The sequence below is a fragment of the Neopsephotus bourkii genome, unplaced genomic scaffold (assembly GCF_033783945.1).
Source record: "Neopsephotus bourkii isolate Nb327-2 ecotype Australia unplaced genomic scaffold, CSIRO-AGI_Nbou_v1 NB_1574, whole genome shotgun sequence".
Taxonomy (NCBI): Eukaryota; Metazoa; Chordata; class Aves; order Psittaciformes; family Psittacidae; genus Neopsephotus; species Neopsephotus bourkii.
The window spans coordinates 4,028,895-4,054,283 of record NW_026902050.1 but is presented as its reverse complement, the minus strand read 5'-3'; the positions used below and the strand labels follow the sequence as shown (position 1 = coordinate 4,054,283).

General features: G+C 38.9%; 1 protein-coding gene across 4 annotated transcripts in view; it reads left to right on the top strand.

Annotated features, from left to right (window-relative positions):
* Positions 1-23,737, top strand: part of PLCH1 (phospholipase C eta 1) — an 80,077-nt gene extending 56,340 nt beyond the window's left edge. For 2 of the 4 annotated variants that reach the window (XM_061371592.1, XM_061371593.1), the window contains 14 exons: positions 2,148-2,255; positions 3,975-4,136; positions 6,685-6,756; positions 9,555-9,649; positions 10,297-10,397; positions 11,846-12,025; positions 12,118-12,225; positions 12,567-12,691; positions 13,153-13,237; positions 14,023-14,169; positions 14,545-14,624; positions 16,625-16,684; positions 17,161-17,521; positions 20,488-23,737. In XM_061371592.1, coding sequence (XP_061227576.1) covers positions 2,148-2,255; positions 3,975-4,136; positions 6,685-6,756; positions 9,555-9,649; positions 10,297-10,397; positions 11,846-12,025; positions 12,118-12,225; positions 12,567-12,691; positions 13,153-13,237; positions 14,023-14,169; positions 14,545-14,624; positions 16,625-16,684; positions 17,161-17,521; positions 20,488-22,595 — 3,792 coding nt within the window. In that variant the 3' untranslated portion in view covers positions 22,596-23,737. The remainder of the gene's footprint in view (positions 1-2,147; positions 2,256-3,974; positions 4,137-6,684; positions 6,757-9,554; positions 9,650-10,296; positions 10,398-11,845; positions 12,026-12,117; positions 12,226-12,566; positions 12,692-13,152; positions 13,238-14,022; positions 14,170-14,544; positions 14,625-16,624; positions 16,685-17,160; positions 17,522-20,487) is intronic. The other 2 variants (XM_061371595.1, XM_061371594.1) reach the window with 2 other exon arrangements.
* Positions 23,738-25,389: the final 1,652 nt, after the last annotated feature.

Here is a 25,389-nt window from a genome sequence, read left to right as displayed (position 1 = left end):
TAAATGGGTTTGCTCTGAAAGGAATTTCGAAGACTGAGATGGATATAATAAGAAAGAAATGCAAGGCAGACCTTTGAGAGGGTGATTAATAGAGTTGTGGCTTATCAGACTGTCAAATTTACTTTGACACATGAGGGCAGTTACTTTGCTGTGAGCTCTTGAGATACTATTATTATTTTTTTTTCCCCTCTGTCCTCTATATGAAGCTGGCTACCAGGATTCACAGTTCTGGTTTGATGTTAGTTTGGACATATTTCAATGTGTAGTGCAAAGCTGATTCTGAATTAGAAAACCTTTGCGTGCTTTACTGAATCAGTTTTTATCTGCAACTGCTAGTTAATGAACTATGAAAGCACGTAGTGTTGGTGTTTTAGGGAGTCAAACTAAACAGTATGTAATGTCAGTCGTGCGACAAAACCTGGCACACCTGGCTTGAAATACTAGTGTCAGTGCAGAAAAAGCAGAACAGGTATGATACTGTGCAGCTCTTACATGAAATTTTGAGCTGGTTTTTGTAGTACATCTGAGTTTGTAACTTCAGTTTAATTCTTCAGTTGACAGTGCTGGAACCCCATGAGCTGTTACAAAATAGTGTGGAGCTGAGCTAATGGTTAGAGAATAAGGAATGCTATTTTAAGCATCACAGTATCTTTTCACAAAGCCCTGTCTCCCATCTTCTTCTCAATTTGAGCAGCCTTGTTGGAAAAGATAAAATCATATTTAGGAATCAGCATCCTGTTGAGAAGTAAACCAATTTCTCATATTTTGCCATTATTTTTGCTAGTATTTGAGTTTTACTTTGAAAGGCAGTTTTGATTCATTTGCCAAACAATTTTGAGTAATGGCATAATTTTCATCCTGCTAGTGTATATAAAGAGTAATTGTAATAGTACTCATGGATTTAAGCCAGTATTAAAGGTGGCAGTGTGAAGTGAATTTGACCTACTCGTTAGCGGTAGCATTATTAATTTCCAAATGCAGCCAGAAATCGATCTGTTTCTGCAGAAATCTGGGTGTAATTGTTGTCTACCTCTGCCACTGATGAAACAGACAGTGAACATTTCTGCCATCAGTGAGAAAGACGCACATAGAAGTAATAACTCAAAAGTTTAATAGGTAATTTATTAAGTAGCAGATGGTAAAGCAAGAGGCAATGGCCACAAGTTACAGCTTGGGAGGGGCAGACTGGATGCCAGGAAAAGCTTTTTCAGCTGACGGTAGTGCAGCATGGAAAGAGACTGTACAGAAGGCCAGGGAAGTCTCCACCTTTGGAAGTTTGCAAAACGTGGCAAAGGAATGCTTGTTGGGAGCTGGTAATGATCCTCCTTTACTGGGAGATTGGACCAAAGACATTCAGAGCTCCCATAGTCAACATTTCTAAGGTTCTGTGATTGCACATCGCTGTAAGTCAGGAAAAAGCAAAATCAAAGATTAATGCTCTAAAAAGCAAAACTAATCTGTCAGAGCGTTTGTTTGTTGTTGGTTTGTTTTTTTTTTACTGTAAGTAGCCAGTAACCTCTGTTTGATGCTCACCACTCTAATCAGTTGTTGGAAACTAGACATGGAGTTAGTTTCTTTCTAATGTAGATATACAACATTCACAGTACTGGATTAGCATCTAATTTTGGACTGCTGACTATACTGTTGGATGTGCATGCAATATTAAAACAGCTTTTGGCTTTGCTGCTTCCTTCATGTTGATGGCTGCTTGCAGTGACTTCTTTTGTGTCTGTGTTTTCTATTCTTATGAGGAACCTATAACAAAATCTCAGCTTGTGACTTTTTTTTTTTTTTTATGTTAAATATACAGTAGTCTGCTTGCTAGGAGAAAGTCTGAAATATCTGAAAGTTAACTCAAAAAAATCCTTTGGACCCCTGCTTGCTTTCTCCAGACATGGGAGGTGATACACTTTCTTGAAGAGCTTGCAAAGATCTTCCAGTAAGAAACTCTTCCAGAAAATCTAAAATATCACCTGTGATAATCTAGGTCCTTGAACCAGTTTGCATGAGACTCTGAAAACAAATTCCAGACTGTGGTCATAATTAAAATAAGGGATAGTTGAGGAATGGGCTATTTTGGTCTTTGCATTGAAGAAAACTGGCCATGTGTGCATTTATTGTGAATTTTTTTTTTTTCCTCATTTTAGGGTAAAAAGTTGCCTTGCAGTCTCGGAGCAGATGCTGAGGAAGGAGAAGTTTCAGATGAGGATAGTGCTGATGAAATTGAAGATGACTGCAAATTAAAGCCTTGCTATGTATGTGCATTTATACAGTTCCTAGAACTGTTATAACTCTACATCTCTTACGTGCATACTCTATAATCCTACGTAGTTGTTAGCAGATGAGTTTTTAACTGTTATTTCTAAGTCAGGTCCTTGAGATAACGAAGTTATATAATTTCACACTTAGATAGGGAATGACATTGTTTGGAAATGCGCACTTTGTCTTTTAAATCATATAAATAAAGGATTTAAGTAGTTCAGGTACGCTAGACCGTAAGCATTGATGCCAGCACTTGCAAGCTTGCTAGGCTTTTTTCAGATACAAATGTGTAGTACCTAAAGCAATGGCATGATGGATTTGTTACACAATTGCTAGATGAAAATTGAGACATACAAATGAAACAAATATGAGGTTCATTTTCAATCCTTCTGTTTCTTATTTTTTGGTACAGAAGATTGATTTCTGTTTGCTTTCTTAACTCTTCATTTATTTTTCTGTTGTTAATTTTAGTAACATTTTTTGCTAAAAGCTGAAACTGGTGTGCATTATCCAGCAAGTGGGTTTTTTTTTCTAGTTAAGAGACAGCCTTGCTTCACCAGTTAAAACTTTTGAACAAAGAAAATGCTATCTAGGGAGACATAGAAAGAATTTATTTGAAAGAATTCAAATTAGCACTTGGCAAGTCTAGTGTTTAGCTTGCTCCATGACTCAGAATGTTATATTTTCGTTGGTATTTACTACAGTATTGGAAATATTTGGTGTTAATTTACGGGGAAGCTTGAAGACTCCCAATTCCATAAATCTTTAGGAATATGATTGATTTTAAGTACAGCTACAAAATTTTGCAGGTTTAAGTTCAAGGAAAAAGTATATATTGAAAGAACATAAGTCTAATTATGGGTGTAGTGAGATGAGATTGCTCTACTGGTTCTGAAACCAATGTAAGGCCTGAAACTAATGTAAGGCCTGAAACCAGTGTGCTGTTCACAGGAGCAGTCTGTGTAATCCACGTATACTTTACTAATGTGGTTTGAGCACTTCTGATAAGATTATGGTTTCTTTAATAGAAAGATCTATGAAAAATATGGCAATCCATAAAGCCAATGCAAAACATAGAATGTCTTTTGGGGCTAGAAATGGAACTTGTTAGGACAGAACAGTTGCTATCCTCTCCTTTATCAGGAGGGGTCTCACACCTCAGTGACAAAGGGATGCTAAGTGCACACTGTTCTACAAGATCCATTTTTATTTTAGGCACCTTATGTAAGAGACTGGTTTCTGTCTGTATAGTGCATATGAGTGTTGTTAACTCCTCTTTTTTACTGTTTGGAGCCGAAGTATAATGATGCGTGGGTTGTCTGGTATTTTGGAGGAAATAGGTAAGTGCATTAGCTTGTCATCATAGGAGAGAGAAGATCAAAGTTGTGACAGTTTTGAAAGAAATTGCTAACACCAGGGCCAGGTTCTGGGTATTCTACGTGGTGGACTGTGCTTTGGTGTGGCAGTGTAAGTTGCGTCAGGAGGACTAAAAAGAAAAAGGAGAATGGGAAGGGCTGTAAAAGCCACTGATAAAAAGTCAAGGTTATGCAAGACAGGATTATACAAGAAGCTTCTTCTTGCACAAAGAAAACGTTCGGACTGTTGTGTTGCCCGAAACGTGTGTAATGCTTCCTCAGGCTGTTCCAGAAGCAATGGACATAATAATCTACTTTAACTGGATTTCTTAATGGATATAACTGGATTTCTTTCAGAGTAATGGCACAACTGAGCACCAGGTGGAGTCTTTTATAAGAACAAAACTGGAATCTCTAATGAAAGAATCCCAAATCAGGGACAAAGAAGATCCTGACAGCTTCACTGTGAGAGCCCTACTAAAGGCAACTCATGAGGGTTTAAATGTTAACCTGAAGCAGGTATGTGGGTTTTTCCCTTTCATATGCTCTGTTCAATATTAAGAGAATAGAATGTGTATTGCACATTTTTCAGATGAGAAAGCTGATAAATTTTAAACAGCTTCTGAAAGTTTGCTTTGTCCAAAGTGAAAACTTGAAACTATTTCAGAAGAGAATTTTAAGAAGAGAATTTGGTCAAATGTGAAGAGTATGTTGCTTCAATGTTTTCTAATCTGGTTTACTACTTGTAACACTTGGAAGCAACCAGTTGAGTAAGTACCAATTGCAAGCATGTATTAAGCAATTCAGTTTGTGTCTAGAAAGAGCTTTTTTCTGTTGCCTTAGTCTTACGAAGTCTGGTCATAATAACAGAAAGGGTTCTCTGCCTGTAATGCCAATGGATGAAAGAAAGGTTGTTTTTTTCATGACTTTGAGACTGCTTCAGATCAAGAAGGGTAGGTTTTCTTTTCCCTTTTGACATCAAACTACTTTTGTAAAACAATAAAATATATCAGAATTTTGACTACATCAGTAAACAGCACCTTGAATCCACGGATACCATACTTTTGCCTCAATTGTATGCGAACCTCGGTTAAATACTGAGTGAATTGTTGTGTGGGGGTGCCTATTGCATAAGGGGTGTAGTCTTAAAAGTCAAGTACATGTAGCTCTGCTTTCTGCATGTCTTCCCACTCTTTAGGGCTTATGTAGTTCTCATCAATCTCTTTCTCCAAGGCTGCACCTAGGAGACTTTTGCCTGGAGCCAGGCTTTACTACAGCAAACATACTCGGCTTGTGCTGATGCTTGAGACATCTGTAAAACCTGTGTTGTGGTGGGAAGAGGCTGTAAGAAGCAGAGGACAAGGCAATCAGACCTGACAGAGAAAGGTTATTTTCAGACTGTGGCTTTGCAGTCTGAGAACAGTCAGATTGCTGGTTCCCTTTGGCCTTCATGAGGTCAGAAAAGTGGGATTTCAGAGAGCAAACTCCCTGTGTTAGTAAATATGATTATATATGAGTGATTTCAATGCTACTTTGTGTTAAAATTACATTTGCTGTGTTCTCTGATGTCTGAAAAATTATTGGCCCCTAGATAGCTTTTGAAGGGGTAAGGAGTTTTGTTTAAAGAATGTGAATTTCCATAAGGTGTTGATGTTGGATATGATGACTGAGATTACCCATTACATGTCATTGATGTGATAAAAGTACTGAAAATACTTTAGTTATACAAGTGCATTATTCAGATATCTGTCAGGTAATAATATTAAATGATAGAATTTTCTAATTGACATTTGAAATTATTTAGATCTCTTGCTGCAACAATCCTGTGTGAAGATTGATTGATTGTGACTCTTTTCAAGGGTCTTATAGCAATACAGAGCTGAACAATTAATAATTGTCAGTTAAAACAATAATAAGAATAATTTATAGCCACTGTTGACTTAGATGGGAGGAAGCTAACTGATTAAACACTTTGGTGGTTTGGTAATTGTCTAACTAGCTTAGTTAGCTTTGGTGGTGTTGTAAAGCTTTTTTCTAGTAGTTACTGTGTAACTGATGTGTCAAAATGGGATCTGTTGGGAATTTTTTCTACTTTGTGGTGATCAGATCTCATTTTCCTTTATCGCAAGTTTTATGTGCTCATCTCCAGTAATTACCAACCGGGTTCTGAGGGTAGGTGAGCAAGGTAAGCAAGCAGTGTGTACAATACTTACTGTCAGTCAGGCCTGATACTAGTTTCAGTTTGCTGTTGAAACTGTCAACTCTCACCCTTATCTGAGAGAGAAAAGTACTTTGCTGAAGTTTCATTCAGTGTTTTACAGAGACTTTCATCCTGAGCTAGGAAAAGTCTTTGAACATAGCTACAGAGGCTGTTGACTTCCTTGGATGTAGCGCCCTTACCATGACAGTAGTCAGAAGCGAATTCCAACTCAACACTGAACAGCGAATAATTGGAATTCATAGGAATTGCTGAAACCCTGGGGAAATATTCTTCAGCACCTTTATGTCTTTGTTTTGCTTTTTAGAAGAGGAAGGAATGTGCTTTTCTGACAGAAAAAGCTAGGCGCTGCTTAGGATTGTCAAATTTGTGTCTAGGGGCATGGCTATAAATATGCAACTCAGACTTCAGGCTACCTGTGAAAAGTCCACATTTATCTGCTAGATTTTTTTTTCCCCTTTTCCTTTGTGATTGTTTTCAAGTGCATTTTCAAATGTGTTTTGTTTTTGCTAGACTGCTTTTTTTACATGGTTGGTTGTTGTCTTAAGCGTCAGTATTTTTCCTTAATGCTAGAGGGTTGCTAAGCTCTCAAGTATATAAGCAAATTAGAGAAGTCCTGTGAAGATCTTGGATTTCAGTTTATGTTCACAGATCAGTATGTTGCAGTTTAGACTTTAACTCACTTTTATTCTCAGTTGGAATCACTGTACTTTTCTAATAGTGAATCAGGGTGACATGCAAAAAACTTACACTAGGTAGAAATGATGTCTTTTAGATACTGTAGCAGTCTCTTTAAGGATGATTCTGAAGGTATCCAGTTACGCTTCTTATTGCACTTTCTCTGCACAGAACCTGGATGTAAAAGAAGGTGGAAAAAAGTCTCATAGTCGATCATTAATGGGCAACTTCGGTAAACACAAAGTAAGTAAAATGAAAGACTCCATTTGTTCTTCTAGTTCTCACAGCATTCTAGAGACACCGGATATGTTTTATTGCTTGGAACAAGCATGACACATAGGGGGCAGTCAGAAAAGACTATGTGATTACACTTGGTACATTCATTGCTGTTCAGAGGAATGCTGGCTGCTAGCAGTACTGGAGAACTTTTTAAAGATGAGCTTGTAAAGTTAAAAAAAAAAAATCCACACCAAAACCAACCCAAAAATCTTGCCTGACCAAAAAGATCATCTTTACCGGTGATGTGGAATTGCTGGTTTTCTGATCAAACTTGCAACGGCATAAAAGTAACATAGGCAAATGCCTTGGTGTATTCTTATTTTCCAGACTTGTGTGCACACAGTACACATAATGTTGGTTTCATTCAGGATCCAGTTTTGCTGTTTCATACCCTGAGCAGTGCCACACAGGGTGTGCTGTGACTGGCTTTCCACTTGATTTAGGAGACTGCTGTGACTGAGTACTGGTTCTGACTTCTGCTTTGTAAGAATGTATTCTTTTCTGATTGCTTAATGGTTTTGCAGATAAGTTAGATGTTTGTGTAGCTGGTAGGTCAAACTGTTTGCTTCGCTGGGTCTTGTTGCAGCTGAACCACGTAAGATCTGATACAATTCAGATGAGTGTGAGGTTTCGTTTTACAGGTGGACAGCAGCTACCAGAAGTGACAGTGGGCCCATGTTTTCCTCCTATTCCAGTATCTTGACAAATGTGTTCCTGTCATCCACCTCCCCTGTTCCCACACTCCCACAGTGCTTCGAGGCTTGGATTTATTGAACATGTAATCTCAGCATGATTTGGTTCAACTGAAGGCTTCCTTCCTCCTGAGTCAATTAGCAGATACCAAGTAAATAAATCAGAAAAAATAGGCTTGTCAGGGAAGGGGCACACAGCAGTTCTGCAGCTGAGTCACTGTGATGCCAGCGCTTCCTCTGCCCCAGCCTGCAAGACACCTGTATTGCTCGTCAGTGCTCTCTGCAGTGAAAGCTGCATCTGAGCAGGGAACACACTCTGTAATTGATAAAATCTGAGCATCAGTTTAGGAAAAACAGCAACTATGAAATAGTTCATACAACTTAATCAGCCACCAGTTCATCTGCCCTGGAGTCAGCTAGCAGCCATCAGAAATTCTCTAAGCAGGACTTATTTACATTTTGATTATAAGCTTACATCAGATTGAAGCAGACATACTTCTTTCAGCAGCTTTAGCTAAGTGCACATTATTCACCCAGAATATACTGTGATCTGTAAGTACCTGTTGTGCATGATAGTAGACACTTCTCTTTGTAACCTGTGCTTGCTGACTGGAAAACAAATGCTGTGGAATGAGATGTCAGAGGTGACAGTCAGCCACTAAAAATTGCTGGTTACACTGAGGGCTGGAAAGTATGTCAATAATTTAATTACTACAACTATCTAACCTAATGGATGGAGAAGGTTGGAAAGCCCATTTGCTTCATCTCTGCTGAAAAAAGTCAGAGTATATATAGATTTTTATTTTTTTTTCTTCCCAATTGTGTTGTAGACTGAGGCAACAGGGTTGTCCAGTAACTTCCCATTTATGCCATTCCAGCTAAAGGGATGCCTGGGAAGGACAGTTACTATCGATATTTTTGCAGGTACAGAATTATCCACTCAGGGATATTGACTTGGGGTACTTTCAGCCAGCTCTTGTGCCTCATGTATAAACTCTTTAAAACTGCCAGTGGAGGGACGAACACACTAAGACTGGCAGTTCCTGCAAGTTAACTGTGGGAAGCATCCACACTGCAGACCTTCAGATTCCAAAATTGAACCAAGGAAATTATTCCCAGTGTAGGCAATTTTATTTCAGCACTAAACACAGCAAACTACATTATGTACATTATTTGTGTATCATAACAGGAGAAATCTGTGCTCAATTACCATATGAGTAAAAGGATAAGGAGTTTTCAATTATATTGTTAATTACCCCTTGATGAGAAGGGAATTAAGGAAACTCTCACTTGAAGACAGTGTTACAAAAGATGTAATGTTGTTGAAATAGGAAGCTGTTAAATAACAGTTGCTTGTGAAATATAAGTGCTTTGGAGATGTTAATGTTTTCATCATAGCTATTTACTGTCTACTGTAATAATTTGGAATAACTTGAATGCTTGTGTGAGGGTGCTCAAAAGGCAGCAGAAGGATGATTGAAAATTTTGCCCAGACTGTTCTCCACTTCATGGATTATTCCTTAAATTTTCTAAGTTGGGAGTAGCATAGGTAGGTGAAAGGAACTCACATTGTGTGTTACTGTTTGTTAAATATGATACAACCCATTAGAATTTCAGTCAGGTGGCCAGTGTACTGGAGACAGCTGGAGCAGTGTTGTGCTTTCATGTTAGGAGGGAGCAGGGGAGGGAAGCTGCAGAATATGCACTGGCCTGCAACAGACTGGTCAGTTTGCAGAAATAATATTCTTCAGGCTTGGATTTGTCTGCTTGCCAGCAGATAAAACTGCTCCCTGGATGCAGGCTTGGATCCTTGCAGCCAGATAGAGTGAGCTCTTGGCACTGGTGCTTTGTGTTGGCTTTTCTTCGCTGCATGTATGGAAACACTTGACATACCACCTAGAGTTTTCTGTTGTCAAACCCCCAGGGGTCATTCAGCATCCTCATAGGACACTGGTCCTGTGCTGTAAACCTTCTGCAGCTTGCCCAACCCACTGACATTAATTACAATAATGTGTATTTATAGAACCACCCCATAAACTGACACAGCTGTGCTTGATTCTTTCCCAACAGAAAGCTGTGAAGGTAGCATCCAAATACCATAGTACATCAGATGATGATGAAAGCCAGCAAACACCCTGTGGGAAGGAAATGGGGCAGCTCCACAGGTGAGCCATGAATCACCATAGTTTTACAGCTCAGTTAAGCTAGAGGCAATATTTACTACTATCGATACTTACATGTCATTGCCTCGGGGAATTCTGTTCTTAAGAGCAGGTCATTTATGACACTTCTGTTGGTGTATATTTTGCTTGACTGCTGTAGCCTGATATTTTGATTGCATAGGTTTTTGTAGCTGATAGTAATACTCTTCTAATGGAAAAATGCCGATCTACATTTTGCATGCTGTAAGAAAACTGTTTAGGCTAGGTAAGGGTACATCACAGCCCAGCCAACTTTATTACATCTGAGAATGTAAAGAAAAAGCAATCAAAAAAGTGCCATTGAGAATGCATTTGTTGTCACTGCAGTGCTCCTTTTTCAGATACAGCTCAAAGCTGTCTGCCTTGTTTATGTTAAGAAGAGACATGCTGCAGCTATTTCATTATGTTTTAAATGAAAAAATTGTGTATTGTGACTATAGATGTACGAGGGGAACAGTCATCTTGGAGCCCTCTCTGAGAAGGTTTGCCACACACCGTTCCCTGTTCAGTTGTTCATTTTCTTATAGATGAAAAGAAGAGAAAGGGGGATTGAAATACGCTTTAAATATTGAAAATCTCCTGATTTGTTTTATGTATTGAACATATTTAAGCAGACTAGGTCATCGAAGAAGAACAGTGAAGCTGTGCCGAGCTCTGTCTGACCTAGTGGTGTACACGAACTCTGTGGCTGCCCAGGATATAGTAGATGATGGTAAGGCTGCTGGCCTTTTTCAGTTTCCTGTTTGGATAGGAAGCGTGTCTGCCTTCTTCATTTTTCCCTTGTTTGTTTGTTGGGTTTGGTTTTGGTTTTTGGTTTGGGTTTTTTTTTTTAAGTTGTTTTAAAAGCAGAGGAGTTAGTTACCTGTTCCTTTTGCTTAACTGACTGCTGCTGCCGAACCCATGACATAGAGAAAGACTAAAGCACCACCTTTCCCTTGATTTCTTATGTCATTCATGTTTTAGTGGCAGTTTTAAAATGAGTCTTTTTTTTAGGCGGACCCTTTCCTGTTTTCACAATTTTCTAGAATTCGTCATCATCTTTTAGCTTTATCAATTTTAAGTAGCATCTAATAGCATGATAGATTTTTAGTTGTGATAAATAGATATGATCTCCATTCAGAAAGTGTGCAGTTGTTTTACTAAACAGAGGTAAAATGGCCATTGAGAAAGTTGCAAAGGAATTTGTGGGGAAGGTCACTAAATGTATATGAGCAAACTGTGTATGAAATTCTGTAATTACTATAAAATTAATTCCTATTATAATAGAATTTAATGGGAGAATTTAAGGAGGGTGAAAGCACCATGGGGGGAGTTCAAGATACCATACAAGAACAAAGTCTTGAGGAGTTTCAGTGTCATTGTTCTGAGCTGAGAAACATCTCAGCTTTTTCTGCAAGTCCAGGTGCAATCTGAATCCATCTGATTGCTCTTGATGATTTGAAAAGGAGGGCTTGCTCATCAGAGCACAGTACTGCTCTTACCTTTCATCTAGCTCTTGTGCTTTCTTGATCCTAGCTGAAGAGATGGGCATGGAGAGATCATACAGTTGAGTGGGTCTAACTGCTCGCTCACAGTTGGGCACTTTCACCTAAGAAAGTCTTCTGGGCAGTCTTTCTCCCAGAGGGCTGATCAGAGGGGGTCTGCCTAAGGGGTAAAACTCTCAGAGGGAAGACTTACAAATTGGAAAGATTGCTTGGATTACTTAGAGAAAGGATGAGTTGAAATGGGTTGAGTGCTGCTATTAATGTGTTACAAGGACAAGAGCCCTGCTGGGCACTTCTTTCCCCTGACTGTAAGCTCTTGAGTAAGATAGTTATCATCATGCTGCCATTAATAGATTTCTCTGTAGATTCTTCTTAGTAGTCATGTCTGGGCTGTTTGGCAGGAGAAAAGGCTCTAGCAACTAGCTTCAGCTCTTGCTTGGCTTCCCCTTTAAGTTCTGGAAGCTTGACAGTAGAACAAAAGACCCTCCTGGAAGGGGAAACTGGTGCTTTTTAGTTATGCAGTGTGATTTGCATATGACAGGGCAATCTGTGTTATAATTTAGGACTAAATCTCATGTTCCCCTTGATTAATACCAGCATAACTGAGGTCTGAGTTCAGGCCCCCATCTCCTAGGATTCGTTTATAACCTATTTGTTGATTTAACAATGCACACAGGATCAACAGGGAATGTGCTATCATTCAGTGAAACAAGAGCCCACCAAGCAGTGCAGCAGAAGGCTGAACAGTTTATGCTTTACAACCAGAAACAGCTTACAAGGGTGTATCCATCAGCCTATCGGATTGACTCCAGCAATTTCAATCCTTTACCTTACTGGAATGTTGGTTGCCAGTTAGGTAGGTGTTGCATGAAAACTTACTTCCCAGTCCTTGTGTATGTGATAAGGGAATATTATTATCAATGACACCTGAGTTTTCTCTTTCATCAGTGGCACTAAACTACCAGTCTGAGGGACGTGTGATGCAGTTAAATGAAGCAAAATTTAGAGTAAATGGCAACTGTGGTTATGTCCTCAAACCTCAGCAGATGTGCAAAGGTAATGTCCCACTCTACATTTCTTAGTATGTCAAGCCTTTCAGAAAGTGTCTTCATATGAAGTCGTGAAGACTCAAGAAAGAACATATATAGAATCTTTAATATTTCCATACATTCGTATCTTATTAGAGGGGACTTTTCTGTCTTGTAATCATATAACCAAGGACTGCTTAGCTCAGAAAAGGTTGCAAGAAAGTGGAATGGAATTTTAAAATTAATCCACAGCTGTTTCATACTCTGTAAGTTACTTTATGACTGAACTTCGGTTATATGTATGCATCTTGGGTGATACATCTTCTGTGTATCTTTTCCTTACAATTCTCATTCCTTGCCATCTTTTAGGCACGTTCAACCCTTACTCTGCTGATCCACTTCCTGCCAGTCCTAAAAAGCAGCTTATTCTGAAAATCATCAGTGGACAGCAGCTACCTAAGCCCCCTGACTCCATGTTAGGGGACAGAGGAGAGGTAAGATACTCTGATAGAAACAGATGCTTCAATGAGAGGCCCTGGAGTGACATAACAGATTGTGACTCAAATAAGCTTTCTCCTTATTATATGCCAATATGTTTCCGATATTGATACCAATATATATACCAATAAATTTCCGATATTTTCAAGCCTTTGGTCACTAAATGCTGCATTTTCCCAAGGAGTCTGTATCCTACACATGATGTTTAAGAGCTGATTTGTACTTTCTTGAAAATTAGTCATAGCTGGCCATAGCTTTTGAGACTACAAACCATACCTCAGCTTGTACTTTATGAAGTCATTTCTCATGATTATGCTGCTTGAAAATCAATGTGAATCAAAGGGTTTTGAATTCTCACATGAATTTAAATTAACTCTCTGCATGAATTTTCTGAGAAAATTGACTTTTAGCTTTTCTTATTGGCTTGCTTTTAAAATATTTTGTTTTTTAAAAATAGATAATAGATCCCTTTGTTGAGGTGGAAATCATTGGGCTACCTGTTGACTGCTGTAAAGATCAGACCAGGGTGGTTGACGACAATGGTAAGATAATCATAGAATCATAGAATAGTTAGGGTTGGAAAGGACCTTGGAGTAAAATATTAAGTAATTATAAATGATTTAGTATCTGTTATTACTTTGTAAATTGCAAAGCTTCTTATCTGATGAATTGAAATGATTGTATTCTAACAGATTAATTCTGAATTTCTGGTGTGGGGAGACAGACAAGCTAGAAGTGAAAGACAGGAGCTGTTCACCACAATATTGTCTCCTGGATAGTTCTTAAATCTCCTTTATGCAGAAGTTGCAAATTTGTTTTATATTTTTTTAATGTATGGAAAATACAGATATAACTTCAAATGCAATGAAAAAACCAAATCACATCCTAGGCAAATTCACTGCCACCTCAGCCTTCATAGGAGGAAGAGTGAATAACAGAGTGGGATAGCCTGTTGCAACAGGAGAGGTGGCATCACTTCTCATAGGCAGTTGTAAAACAATGGGGAGGGAACAAATGTAGTTCCTGTTTGTTCTGATTTGTCTTTAGCCTACTTTAGTTCTACAAAAAAGCGACTTGCCTTGGTATCCTTGCCAGCTACCCAAACAGAACCGTTTTCTTTGTAAAAGCAAACCAAGAGACAGATCTGTCACTTTGGGTTACATACATAATAGAGATTGAGTGCACCTCTATCTAGATGAGCAGTAAGTTAGTAAGTTATCATTTGTGTCTGCTTGTTTCCTATGCCTCTTGCTGCATATCATGAAAATTGAAGCTAGTGCTTGCTATGGACTTGTTTTCCAAAATTTCTGTTCCGTTTGCTTTACAGGGTTTAATCCTGTTTGGGAGGAAACACTCACTTTTACTGTCCACATGCCTGAAATAGCTTTGGTGCGATTTCTTGTTTGGGACCATGATCCTATAGGGCGAGACTTCGTTGGACAAAGAACCCTGGCCTTTAGTAGTCTTGTGCCTGGTTAGTCCCACTTGTTTGATTTAGAAATCTAGCTGAAGAACAAACAGCTTTAAACTTAAAGATGAAATTATCAACATAAGAGATATGCTTATATCTCTGAGACTTCTTGTACAAACATGGACAGTTCTCCTTAGGGTGGTATATTCAGCGTTACTTGAGGGAGTTTGGGTATCTGTGCTTTTGGAAATTGCTGTTGGGGTCTGATTTATAACTTGGAAGAAGTTTGTTCTGGGGTGGGCTTGGAAAACAAGTAAGAACCTAAGAGAAGTTTTAGTAAAGGCATAAGGTGGCTTACTGTGTATATTTCACTTTTATAGACAGTCATTACCAGTTGTGCTTAAAATTATATGTGGTGTAATGTTTTTGGCTTACTAGGTTATCGTCATGTGTATTTAGAAGGACTGACAGAAGCTTCCATATTTGTTCATATAATCATAAATGACATCTATGGAAAGGTAGGTATATTTGGAAATTTACATCCGTTATGACTTGTTTGTTTTAATTCTTCTGAAAAAAAGGGATTTAAATATATCACAGAACCTCACAGATTTGTGTGGTTCTAAATAATTCTTGCAGCTTAGGTTTGTGGCAGTTTGTACCTTGGTTTAGCAGTGCCTAGCTCTCCCTGGCAATTATCAGTAATAAACTTGAAACAAAGTATTAGGATAATACAGTAATGACATAGCACAATGTCTGATTCTCTGTTGTCCTAAACTTGATGTCTTTGTTTATACTTGTATTTATAGGTAACTACAAACATACAAGTATCAGCATTCTCAAAGAAGAGAAATACAGTGCCTTATAGTGTTTTCTCTGAGGAGCACTGAGCCAGGGTACCTGTTCACAGCACACCCATGTCCAGTAAAACCTGTCTTTCTCCAGCTCAGATACCCCAATAACAGCAGAAACATGCTTCTGTTGGAGCACTCAGGAAGGAAAAGGATGTAGCTCATAGCGTGTGGTGGGGTTCCCTGTGGGTGATCAGCAAGGAAAGCGTAATGTACTCTTACACTAGACTTAGCATGCATGTACTCATCAATGTTCTTACTGTTAGCGCCTAATAATTATCATGTCCAGATACAGTAAGTACATTTCTTCAGTATGTTAAACTAATTTTATTTTAATCTTGAGAACTGTAACAGCACCAGAACACGGTACTGGGCAAGATATTTTAGCAACTAATATGAGCTTTAAATCTTTAAGGTTTTAGAGCAGAGATTTTGGTTTTCTGCAAGATTACTGATTTTAAATTTTCTTTAAATGAAAATAAAAATGCAGTCCTTTTTCTGTGCATTCCTGCTTCAACTGCCTTCATGAGCAGTTCACAAGGTTTCATTGGAGATAACTAGCACAAATAACTTAAGGCATATTCAGTGGAATGCTAAAATAAAATAGCTCTTTGTAATGATAAAAATAACTAACCAAACAGAAAACCCTCACAAACCAACCTCCTCACCTTTATGAAGGGTAAAAGTTGGAAAGAACAGTAAGCCCTCAGTCTTTCTCCCTTCTGAGAGTGGATGCAAAGAATGTCATGTCAAATATGTAAAACCACAGTTCTGCAAGCACCCAAGGAAAGCTGAGTGGAACAGAAATAGAAAATAACATATACAAGGCCTTGAGGCTGAGATTTGGTATAGACCAGAGCCTTACTTAACTCCCCTACCTTTGTTGTCACTGATCCCATTAGATTACTTAATGATTCAATGCTGGTTCTGTAAGCAACTTAGGTATCTTGCTCTTGGCATCCTTGTCTCAGCGCAGGGACCAGGGTTTCAATGTACTCCTCTGTTTTTGCCTCCACAAGTGTTCTTCCTGCCAGGGAGGACAGCAGCAAGGTGGTGGAAGGAACAGCACTGACCATACCAGATCTGTTCACATTCTGTGCACAAAGAGAATCCTTTAGTATTCAAGGTAGACTTTGTTACTCCTAAATCAGTGTAAAAAGAGAAACAGTAGTGAATAGGCTGGAATTCACTGCAATGTATACCTAGATCTGTACATGTCTGGGTACAAGGGTGAAATCGCATACAGTTTTGGTGGTATTCTGTAGTAGAGCCTGTTTGGCTATTGCTCTTGGCTCATGTGCTCTTCAAAGAAGAAACAGACTCAAGAAAAATAGTGAAGAGTAGTTTCATAGGGAAGACCAAGAGGAGGAAGGGAGGAGAAGACCCATTGAGACTTGATCTCTGTATCACTTGGTCTGTTCATCTAATGCTTGCCTTAATGATGGGCTGTGCTGTTGTCTCTAATGTATAAACAAAGGCTGAATGCATGTTTGCCTCCTTACAAGTGAGGGCATCTGTTCAAGTTTCTGAGAGAGACTTACTTTAGATTAATAAATAGGTTTAAATTTGCTGTAGAGCAGTTATATTTACAGCTGATGTACTACTACCTTATTTGCTTGTATCAAGCTTGTAGCCAAATGTATTTGCATTTTGTTTTTGCCTTTCAGTGGAGTCCTTTAATCCTCAATCCCAGTTACACAATATTGCACTTTCTAGGAGCCACAAAGGTAGACTTCATTAGCATGCACTTTGCACTTGCTGGGCACAGATATTTTTGAATGGTTCCTAATCGCATGATCTGCAACTACCGAACTTACATCATTCTTCATTCAGACTCTGAAACATTTGAATATTGCTTTGATGAAGCCCATGCATAGAATTCCAAGTTAATGTGTAGCCTGTCACTGTAGTACACTTCTTACAATCTTGTCATCTCTGATTAGGAGATTTTGAGCAAACTTCTTATAACTGTGGCAGGCTGCCATCCTAATGAGGAGAAATACAGACATGCATGAACTCATGGAGGCCAGTGCTGATAGTTTCTTGGTCAGAGCAAATGTGAATTGCTTGGTGTGAATTTTTGCTTTGCTGCATTTTTAACTTTGTCTTCATCATTCATAAGTACTCTAAAAGCAGGCCTTTTCATTGTATTCATACAATAGTTTGAACTCACTTGAAACTGTGCCTATTCTTGTCCTTTCAGAATAAGCAACTGATAGGACTCAGGGGTCTGTTTAACAAGAACCCAAAGCACAGTTCTGCTGAAACCAGTGGGCACTGTGTACGGAAGCGATCTATTGGTGATAGAATTCTCCGGCGCACAGCCAGTGCACCAGCAAAAGGTAGAAAGAAAAGCAAGATGGGTTTTCTGGAAGCTACTGAAATTAAAGACAGTGCATCAGAACCAACGGACCTGAAGGACAAAGAAGGAGTTGTAAGGCGTACAAGCCGGAGCTTGCAAGCACGTCCTGCTTCTATGCCCGTGGACAAATACCTTCTTGTAGGACTGCCATGCCCAGCAGATGAAACTGCCCAAGATGCCAAAGGGAAAGAAAACACATCTGGTAAGATATTTCCAAAATTGCTATTGGTGTAGTAAGTTGAAATACTCTGCTAACAGGCTTAGTTCTGCAGTTTCTATGCAAGTAGTTTTACTCAACTCAAGAATTACTGGACAAAATTATTCTGCAAACGAAGCAAATGAATTGCAATAATTTTTGGAAGTACTCTGAAAAGGGCAGTTCCCAAATTTCTTTTCTGTAATTTAAGAAGCAACTTTCAATTGTATTTCATCAGTTTCCGGTTTACTACTATCCATTTACATATGGAACTGGAGCTGCTGGCATGGTGGATTTTCTCTCTCCATTTTCAAGGAGGGACAACAGCATGCAGCATACGTTTTTGAAAATAAGTGTGTGCAAAGACTAACACAGACTTTCAAATAGCTGTAAAGGGGGCAAAAGTAGGTCAAACTCTACCCAGTCAACTCGATATTAACCTAGGTTGCTTAATTTAATTTGTATGAAAAACATGTGTTGGGATATAATCGTGGTCTATTATTGATGCACAATACGATTTAATTCTTAAAATACCCTTTTTTTTCCTAAGTACACTCAGCAGTAATAGTCTTGGTTTCAAAATCCAGTTATTCCCATGACTACAGCAAAGTTAATGTGTTTGACCTGCCTAATATTTTATTTGCTAGAATACTTACATTAGCTTGGGAATCCAGTGCAGTAGCTGTAGTTCATTAGACCTGCTGTCTTCACCCTGAGCTTTTACCTTGTCCAGATCATCTATACTGCTTTTTGGGGCTATTTTTTGTTTGTTTGGAAAGAGTGTGTGCACTCACACAGGCTGTCCCCATGAGGCTGCAGGGATAGCCAGATCATAGTCTGACAGCACAGTGTTTCTGCAGTTAGTTCTGCAGGGCTCTTCCTCAGCTGGCACAGAACAGCCAGAAGTACGGTCTGTCTTCCTTGGTGCAGAGTGCACAAAGAAGCTCTGTTGGCTGGGGGGAGTGATAGAAATGCTGCTCTGAATATTTTCAGCTAGGAAGCAACAGCTTCCAGCAGCCACAGGAGCCACCCTAAAAAAGGGGAACTGCTGGGCGCAGATAAGAATATGTTGTTAAGTCATCTTTGTTTTACTTGCCTATGTAAGTGGCTCTGAAGGGACAGATAATCTTGTAAAAGAAGTTAGGAGAAATAGCAAGCAAAATCAAACCAGTTCTTTTTCTACCACCCTGAGAAGAAACTGTAGGCAGGAAAAAGGATATTCCTTGTAAAAGAAGTTAACTTTGAAATGCTGTATTTTAAATTGAAAGATCCTCTAGCTAAACCTTTGAAGATGATGCAGCTCAGCCATTCTTTGCAACAGATGTAATAATTTCTTTCATATTTCTTGTGAAGATACTACATACAAACACACAAAATTCTTTAGAAGAAAGGTTTTTGGAGGCCAGAATTGTTCACTTATGGCAAAATAACCCTTGCAGAAAACACAGACCTTGGTGACATGACCTAAAAAAACCCAAAAGCTGTCATAGGGAATGAATCCTGCCCCTTCTAACTATGAAAGTCATAGAATTCTGTCCATTAGAGTCTCATAAGGAAGGCTAGTCTGTGAAGGACTGGTCACCTTAGACATCAAGAAAGGAGACATGAAGGAGATGAAATTCCAAATGGAGCCCTCTTCTGTCCCCAAGGGACCTGTTCCCTTCTGTGTGCTGCAGGAACACCCTGGCTTAGTGGTGGATGTAGAGAAAAGCTGCCTGGGTCGTGTCCCGTCCCCACCCCCACCCCCTTTTTTTTTTTCTTGTGGAAGCACCTGTGTGGGATAGTGGTAAGAAAAGGTACAGTGCACCCTTGTGCACCTACAGGAATAGGCCTGGGTATTCTCATAAGGTAAGCTCAGCCTAAATATTTCAGAGTGGGAGGTAGCTTCACCCGTGGGGAGTTATTAGCCAGTTGAGGTGTTTGTTATTGTAGAATGCAATGAAGAATGGAAAGGGCTGGCTGTCCAACAGAGATGTTTCTTGCTAAAATACTATGGCTGAACGTACCTCTAGTGCCTTAATTGGGATTATGCCAAGTGGCCCATTTTCACCTTTGTTCTTCATAGAGAAGAAAAAAAAAATTACAAATCAAAGCAGCGTACATTGCATCCATCCTTATCTAGAAGCACCTGGAAAGCTTGGGAAACTTTTCAGATTTTGAAGATCAGCAAAACCAGACATGTCTGTTAGAAATAGTTCTTACTGTGGAGGTTCAGTCACTGTTGGTGAATGATCAGGGCTTCTCATTTCCTCCTAGGGTACCTGATTTCTAGCAAATGTTAGATAAGTATGTATTATGCCAAGCTTGCTTCTGTAGTCCCTGCTTGATTAAAAGCTCCAAAGGAATGGGTCTTGGAGCTTGGATTTGGCATATAAAGACATGTAAGAAGATTTGGTGGAGAAACTATCTAATTCACTTTCTTTAAGGAATTCAAAATCTTGCTCTCAGAATGTAGCATGCTGTTAGAAGATCAAAAAATAAATCCTTAAATTGTGATACTTTGCAATAACTCTGTGTGTAAAACAGTCTGGAATCCATCTATTTGGTACTTTTTACTCAGCTCTTTTAACCATGCATCTGGTTTCAAAGTATTATGTTTTTTTAACAGAGCTGTTTTGTTCTGTCTTTATTGCCATGCTTCTTTATAGTACAAAACTGAATAGGAACACAGCTGAAGGTAATACGATGTGCAAGCTATGATATGGTGCCTCATTAACATTATTTGCAACAAATATTACATCACATGCTTGATGTAATAGACATTCAAAGGAAGTTTCAGTGAAGTGCCTGCAGTTGTATTTTTTCATTTATTCATATCACTCAGATAATTTGTACCTGCACAACCCCATGATTAAGTTCTGTCACAAACTATACCCAATTTTGCGTTCTCCATTTGTCTGTCTAAGGACAAAATACTTGTTAATAAACAACACAATATTGTATGCAACTAACGTGTTTCTTATTTAATTTAGCCAACAGTGATGGCAATACAAACGAGAAGGAAACAAACTTGAAAGAATCTGTTTTTCCATGTTCGGAGAAACCATCCAGTACTTCAAATTTGGCATCTCAGTTTAAGAAGAATGACCAGGAGACTACAGTTGACTCTTTAGTATCACCTCTACAGGAGCAACCTGAAAATCTAGTTTTTGCAAGTGGAGTAGCTGAAGCAAATCACCTTATAGACTATCGGGAAAATAATCTTTCTGATGAAACTGTCCCTCTAATGCAGCACTCTGATTCTGAACTTGCCACAGAAAAAACGCATAACAAAAACTGTGCAGACAATAAAAAGGAAGATGGCACAAAAGGGTCCAAGGAGGAGAAAATAACTCATGTAGGGACTTCCCTTTCCCCAGAAGAAGAGATGGAAAGTAAAAAATATGACATCATCAAGAAAAGCACTGCAGCCCTTCTTTCTTTGACAGGTATTTCTTCTACCACTTGCCCTGATGCGCCTGATTTGCACTCTAGTCTAACCATGCAAGACAGTGACCTTTCTCGCCTTATAGATGAAGTTTCTTTAGTGAATGAGAGTGAGATGGATAGCACTGTCTCAGCTCTGATTGGGCAGTTGGATGTCACAGATGATGAAACTAATCTTACTGCTGTATCAAGCCTCCATGGCACTAGCAGCCAGGCCTTCAGTATGACGGCTGCACACACATGTGTGCTTACTGAGGATCCTAACAATCCCCATATGCACAACTTTGCTATCACAAAAGCCATCGAATCCCCTTTGTTCTCCACTCCAGATACTACCCTGTTCTCCAGCCCTGAGACTGCAGAGTATTCTGTGCACACAGCTGCCCATGAAGCAACTCTTACACCAGCTTCTGAATGTAAGACCCACAATGGATTACTTTGCAAGAAAATAAATAGTGTAGAAAATAACATGCCTAGCTCTCCTTGTCTGTCACCTCTCTCTTTGCTAAATGCAAATTCCAAAAGAATATGTGGAACAAAATCTGGAACAAGCTGGGAAGCCTGCAAGACTGCTAGTTCTTTTGCTTCCAACAGCCTCATCTTTGAGGAGGCACTTGGTGACCCTCTCAGTGGTGAGAATTCAGAAAGCAGCAGTCTTATAGAAGTAGATGGGGATTCTCAAGATGTGTTGATAACTGCACGTGAGTATAAAAAGGAAGATATGAGCCAGTTGGCTTCCCCTTTGAAACTGAGGCAAAAGCAGGATGCTGGGCACGATGGAGAGAGGCCTTCTGAGAACAGTGCAACTGTTGAGCTCTGTGCTGCTGCCCTGGACTGCTCAGGAAACTTCAGGACTTCAGGGAGTCATCTCCCTTTTCCAGTGTGTGAAAGTGTTGGTTTCTTGTATCATCATCATTCAGATAAACAGAAAAATGTAATGTGTACCTCCAAGAGATCCCAGCTCAACATACACTCACCACTGCTCAAAAATGCTTTGTCTTTCCCCCCTCATTCAGCCATCAAGCAGACTAGCCCTTGCAAATCCAAGAGTCTTGGTGACTTGACATCAGAGGATATTTCCTGCAATTTTGAAAGTAAGTATCAATACATAAGTAGGAGCTTTATCTCATCAGGCATGAGAGACAAGAAACTTGCTGCTATGAAGAATATGAGACCACATTCAACAGATGCTCTGACGGAACAGCTGAGGAAGCTGGTGTCCCTGGATCAGGAGGACAGCTGTCAAACGCTGTACTCCAGGCAGATTGATGAAGACTGCCCAAAAGCACTGGTCAGAAAACTCTCCTCCAGAAGCCAGAGCAGAGTGAGGAATATAGCCAGTCGTGCCAAGGAGAGGCAGGAGGCTGCCAGCAAGCAAAAATCTTCTAACACAAGTAGTGTAGCAGGGGTTATCCTTCGGAACAAGCCCTCAGCATGTCCTCATGTTATCAACAGGCATTCAACAGGCTCATACATAGCCAGGTACCTGAATGGCTTCCCTGGGGAAGATGTGGAGGGCCGAGGAATGCCAGAGGGTACATGTGCTGCTTTGCACTATGGCTGTAGCGACCAGTTATATACACATGATTCTGTTCTGCAGCTGGAACACAGTAATGATGATAAACCTGAAATTTATTTCCTGCTGAGACTGTAGATTGTATAAATGTACATCTTCAAAGTTTACAAACTATTACACTGAGAAATGAAGGATTTTTAGCAAGAAATACTTTTTGAGGGATTAAATTATTTAGAAATGTAATTTCATGGTAGTGAGCCACTCATGATTTAATGTGCCCTTTCTTATCAAAGCTTATGTAAACAGAATCCATGCTTTATCTTTATGTATGTATTATTTTGATTTAGAAATTATGAAGTAGTCTGGGGACTATTTGCATGCAATAAGCATTTGTAGCATTTTGTATTAGTAATGATGTACTTGAATGCCTAATATTGCAATGAATGCAATAGTATTGTTTTCCCGATGTCCTTGTCCTACTGTTTGTAAAAACATTTTTAGTGATCACTTTCGGCCTTTCATGCAAATTTTACTAAGCATTGTGCTTTCTGTTACTGGTAATGTCCCTGGGGTAAGACTGCTGAACTAGGGCTTGTTCTGCCCAAGAAGCAGTAGTCGTGGAATGAGACCCCCTCATTGGCATCACTGTTTTCACTCTGACTTACAATTAATTGTTAATATTATTTTTACATGTTTCCATGTATCAGCTATGATTATACAGCAAACAATTTGTGGAATTAGGGTTAGTCCCAATTTATGAGTAATATAGATTTATCTTCTCCACATTCTATGAAATACAGGAACAGTTGTCTTCCTTTTTGGTCACTGTGTTGAATGTTCGTTTTGGGACAGAATGGAATGTGGGAGTAATTCTGCCTTTATGAATGGAAAACACTTAATTTCTGCATATTTTGTTATTATGAATTTTTGCTATTGGTTGTATGTGTAGCTATGCAGTAGGAGTGCAGTAGCAGATCTGTTTTCTATATATTTGTAATTTTATTGCTAAATTGTTGACAGTCAGTGAAATATTTAAAGCGGACATGGTAGAGTAACTATTTTGACAGTCCACCTTCATCTTTTTCCAAAAGTGAATCGAGTGAATAATCGCAAATACCTGAAGCTTTCCTGCAGTGAGCAACATAGCTTTATTTTGAAGATATTCTTTGCCTTTGGTGTAAGTTTCTTATATGTAAAAGATGTACCTTTTACCTTTCTTTTGTAATGAAGAGTATTATTATTCTTGAAAACATCATTAAAATAGATTTTTAAGCACTTGATTACTTGTTTACTGAAACCATAGCAAATCCAATTATGCTTATATTAACAGTAACTGGTGGCTGCAGTCGTCTGTCTTGTCAAGACCTTGCAATAAGGATACATGAAGGAAAAAAAATGTTATTTCACATGATGGGAATGGTTCTTAGCTGGAAACCTGCAGCTGAGCTCACTTTCTTTTCTTTGTAGGAAGCCATGTTTATTGAGTAGGTCTAACTGGCTGAATGTGCCTGTTTTTGTTCCATTAAGGGTCTAAGAGGAGCAAGTGGCTGTTGTTTCAATTGCTTATGAGAGAACAGTGTCTTTTCTAAATAAATAGCATTTTTCCATGGAGGACCAGACCCAGATACTGGATTAGTCCCTTAAGCTTTGGACCCAAATGTCTGTTCTGGTGCTTGTGTTACAATTCCAAAAGTGTGACATAAGCCACTTTTAACTTCAGGGAAGTTCAGAGGCTCTCTGCCTTTTGGTGTCAGGATTCTCCTGAAAGAGAGATGGTTTCAAATTGAGACTTGCCTGTGGCTTGCCTACTGTGGTAGTGAGATACTTTTACCAAGTGAAGGAGGGGATGTGTGAAGGTTGTGATCTGTTCTGCTGAATGCTGCCTGCCCCAGGTGCTCACACACTGTATCCAGATACATTTACTTCTATTAGTAAAAACTATAAATTCTCTAGAAATAACTGACATGAAAAGTGCTTTGTAATTAAGAAAATAATAAAATATCCATCGCAGGAGATGAAAAAACTAGACTTGAAGATTATTAGTTTAAATTGGAATTTAGAAAAATTGTATGGTACATGCAGGAGGTCAGAATGGATCATTACAGTGGTCTCTTATGACTTAATCTCTTATACTTTTGTCTTAATTTTAGAAGTTAATTTGATGAGGACACCTTTCTGTGTGAAAGTGAATTTTTAATAGCAAAATTGGGCAGGGTTTCTGTAACGTAGACTGAAGCCAAAGGTCTGGCTCAGTGGTTTTTCCTCTCACTGGGCTTAGTGTGTGTGGGCTTTTTGTTTTGGTTTGGGGTTTTTTTGCCTTGCTGAGATTCAAATTATGTTTTGAATCTGTAGTATTGGGGTGTGCCAAAACCTTCTGACTTCTCAGTGCTGGCATACTCTGAACCTGGAAGAACTCAGAGTATTCAAGATATTCGAAGGACTTCTTGTGTGATCTAGCACAGGTGAGAAGGCAGAGAGTTCTGATTTCAACTACCATTAATTTCTGTTCTTGAGTAATCTGTAGGGCAGTTTGTGGGCCTGGACATGGAAAAATGATATGAAAGGCTATTTGTATTTGTTTGCAATGGTGATATTGCAAGAGAGAAGTTTTCAGATTGCAGAACTTAATTTCAATAGGTTGTATTAGAAATGGATTTGGTCCTTAAATGTATGTCTTCAATACATGAAAAAAAATATTAAAACACAAGTGTTATGTATAGAAGTGTGAAGATACCTGTCTGAGCTCTGCACAGAGAAACTTGTGATAAAGTGTTCTGAAGATTGGAAGCAAGCATTCTGTATAAAATGCTTGAATTGGAGAGGGGTCTAAGCTAAAGTCAGAGACATTATCCTCTTATGTTCATAATTCTAAAAGAAGAAAAGCTTAGTAGTAAACATAAGTGCTAAAAAGTCAATGGTATTATTTTGCACA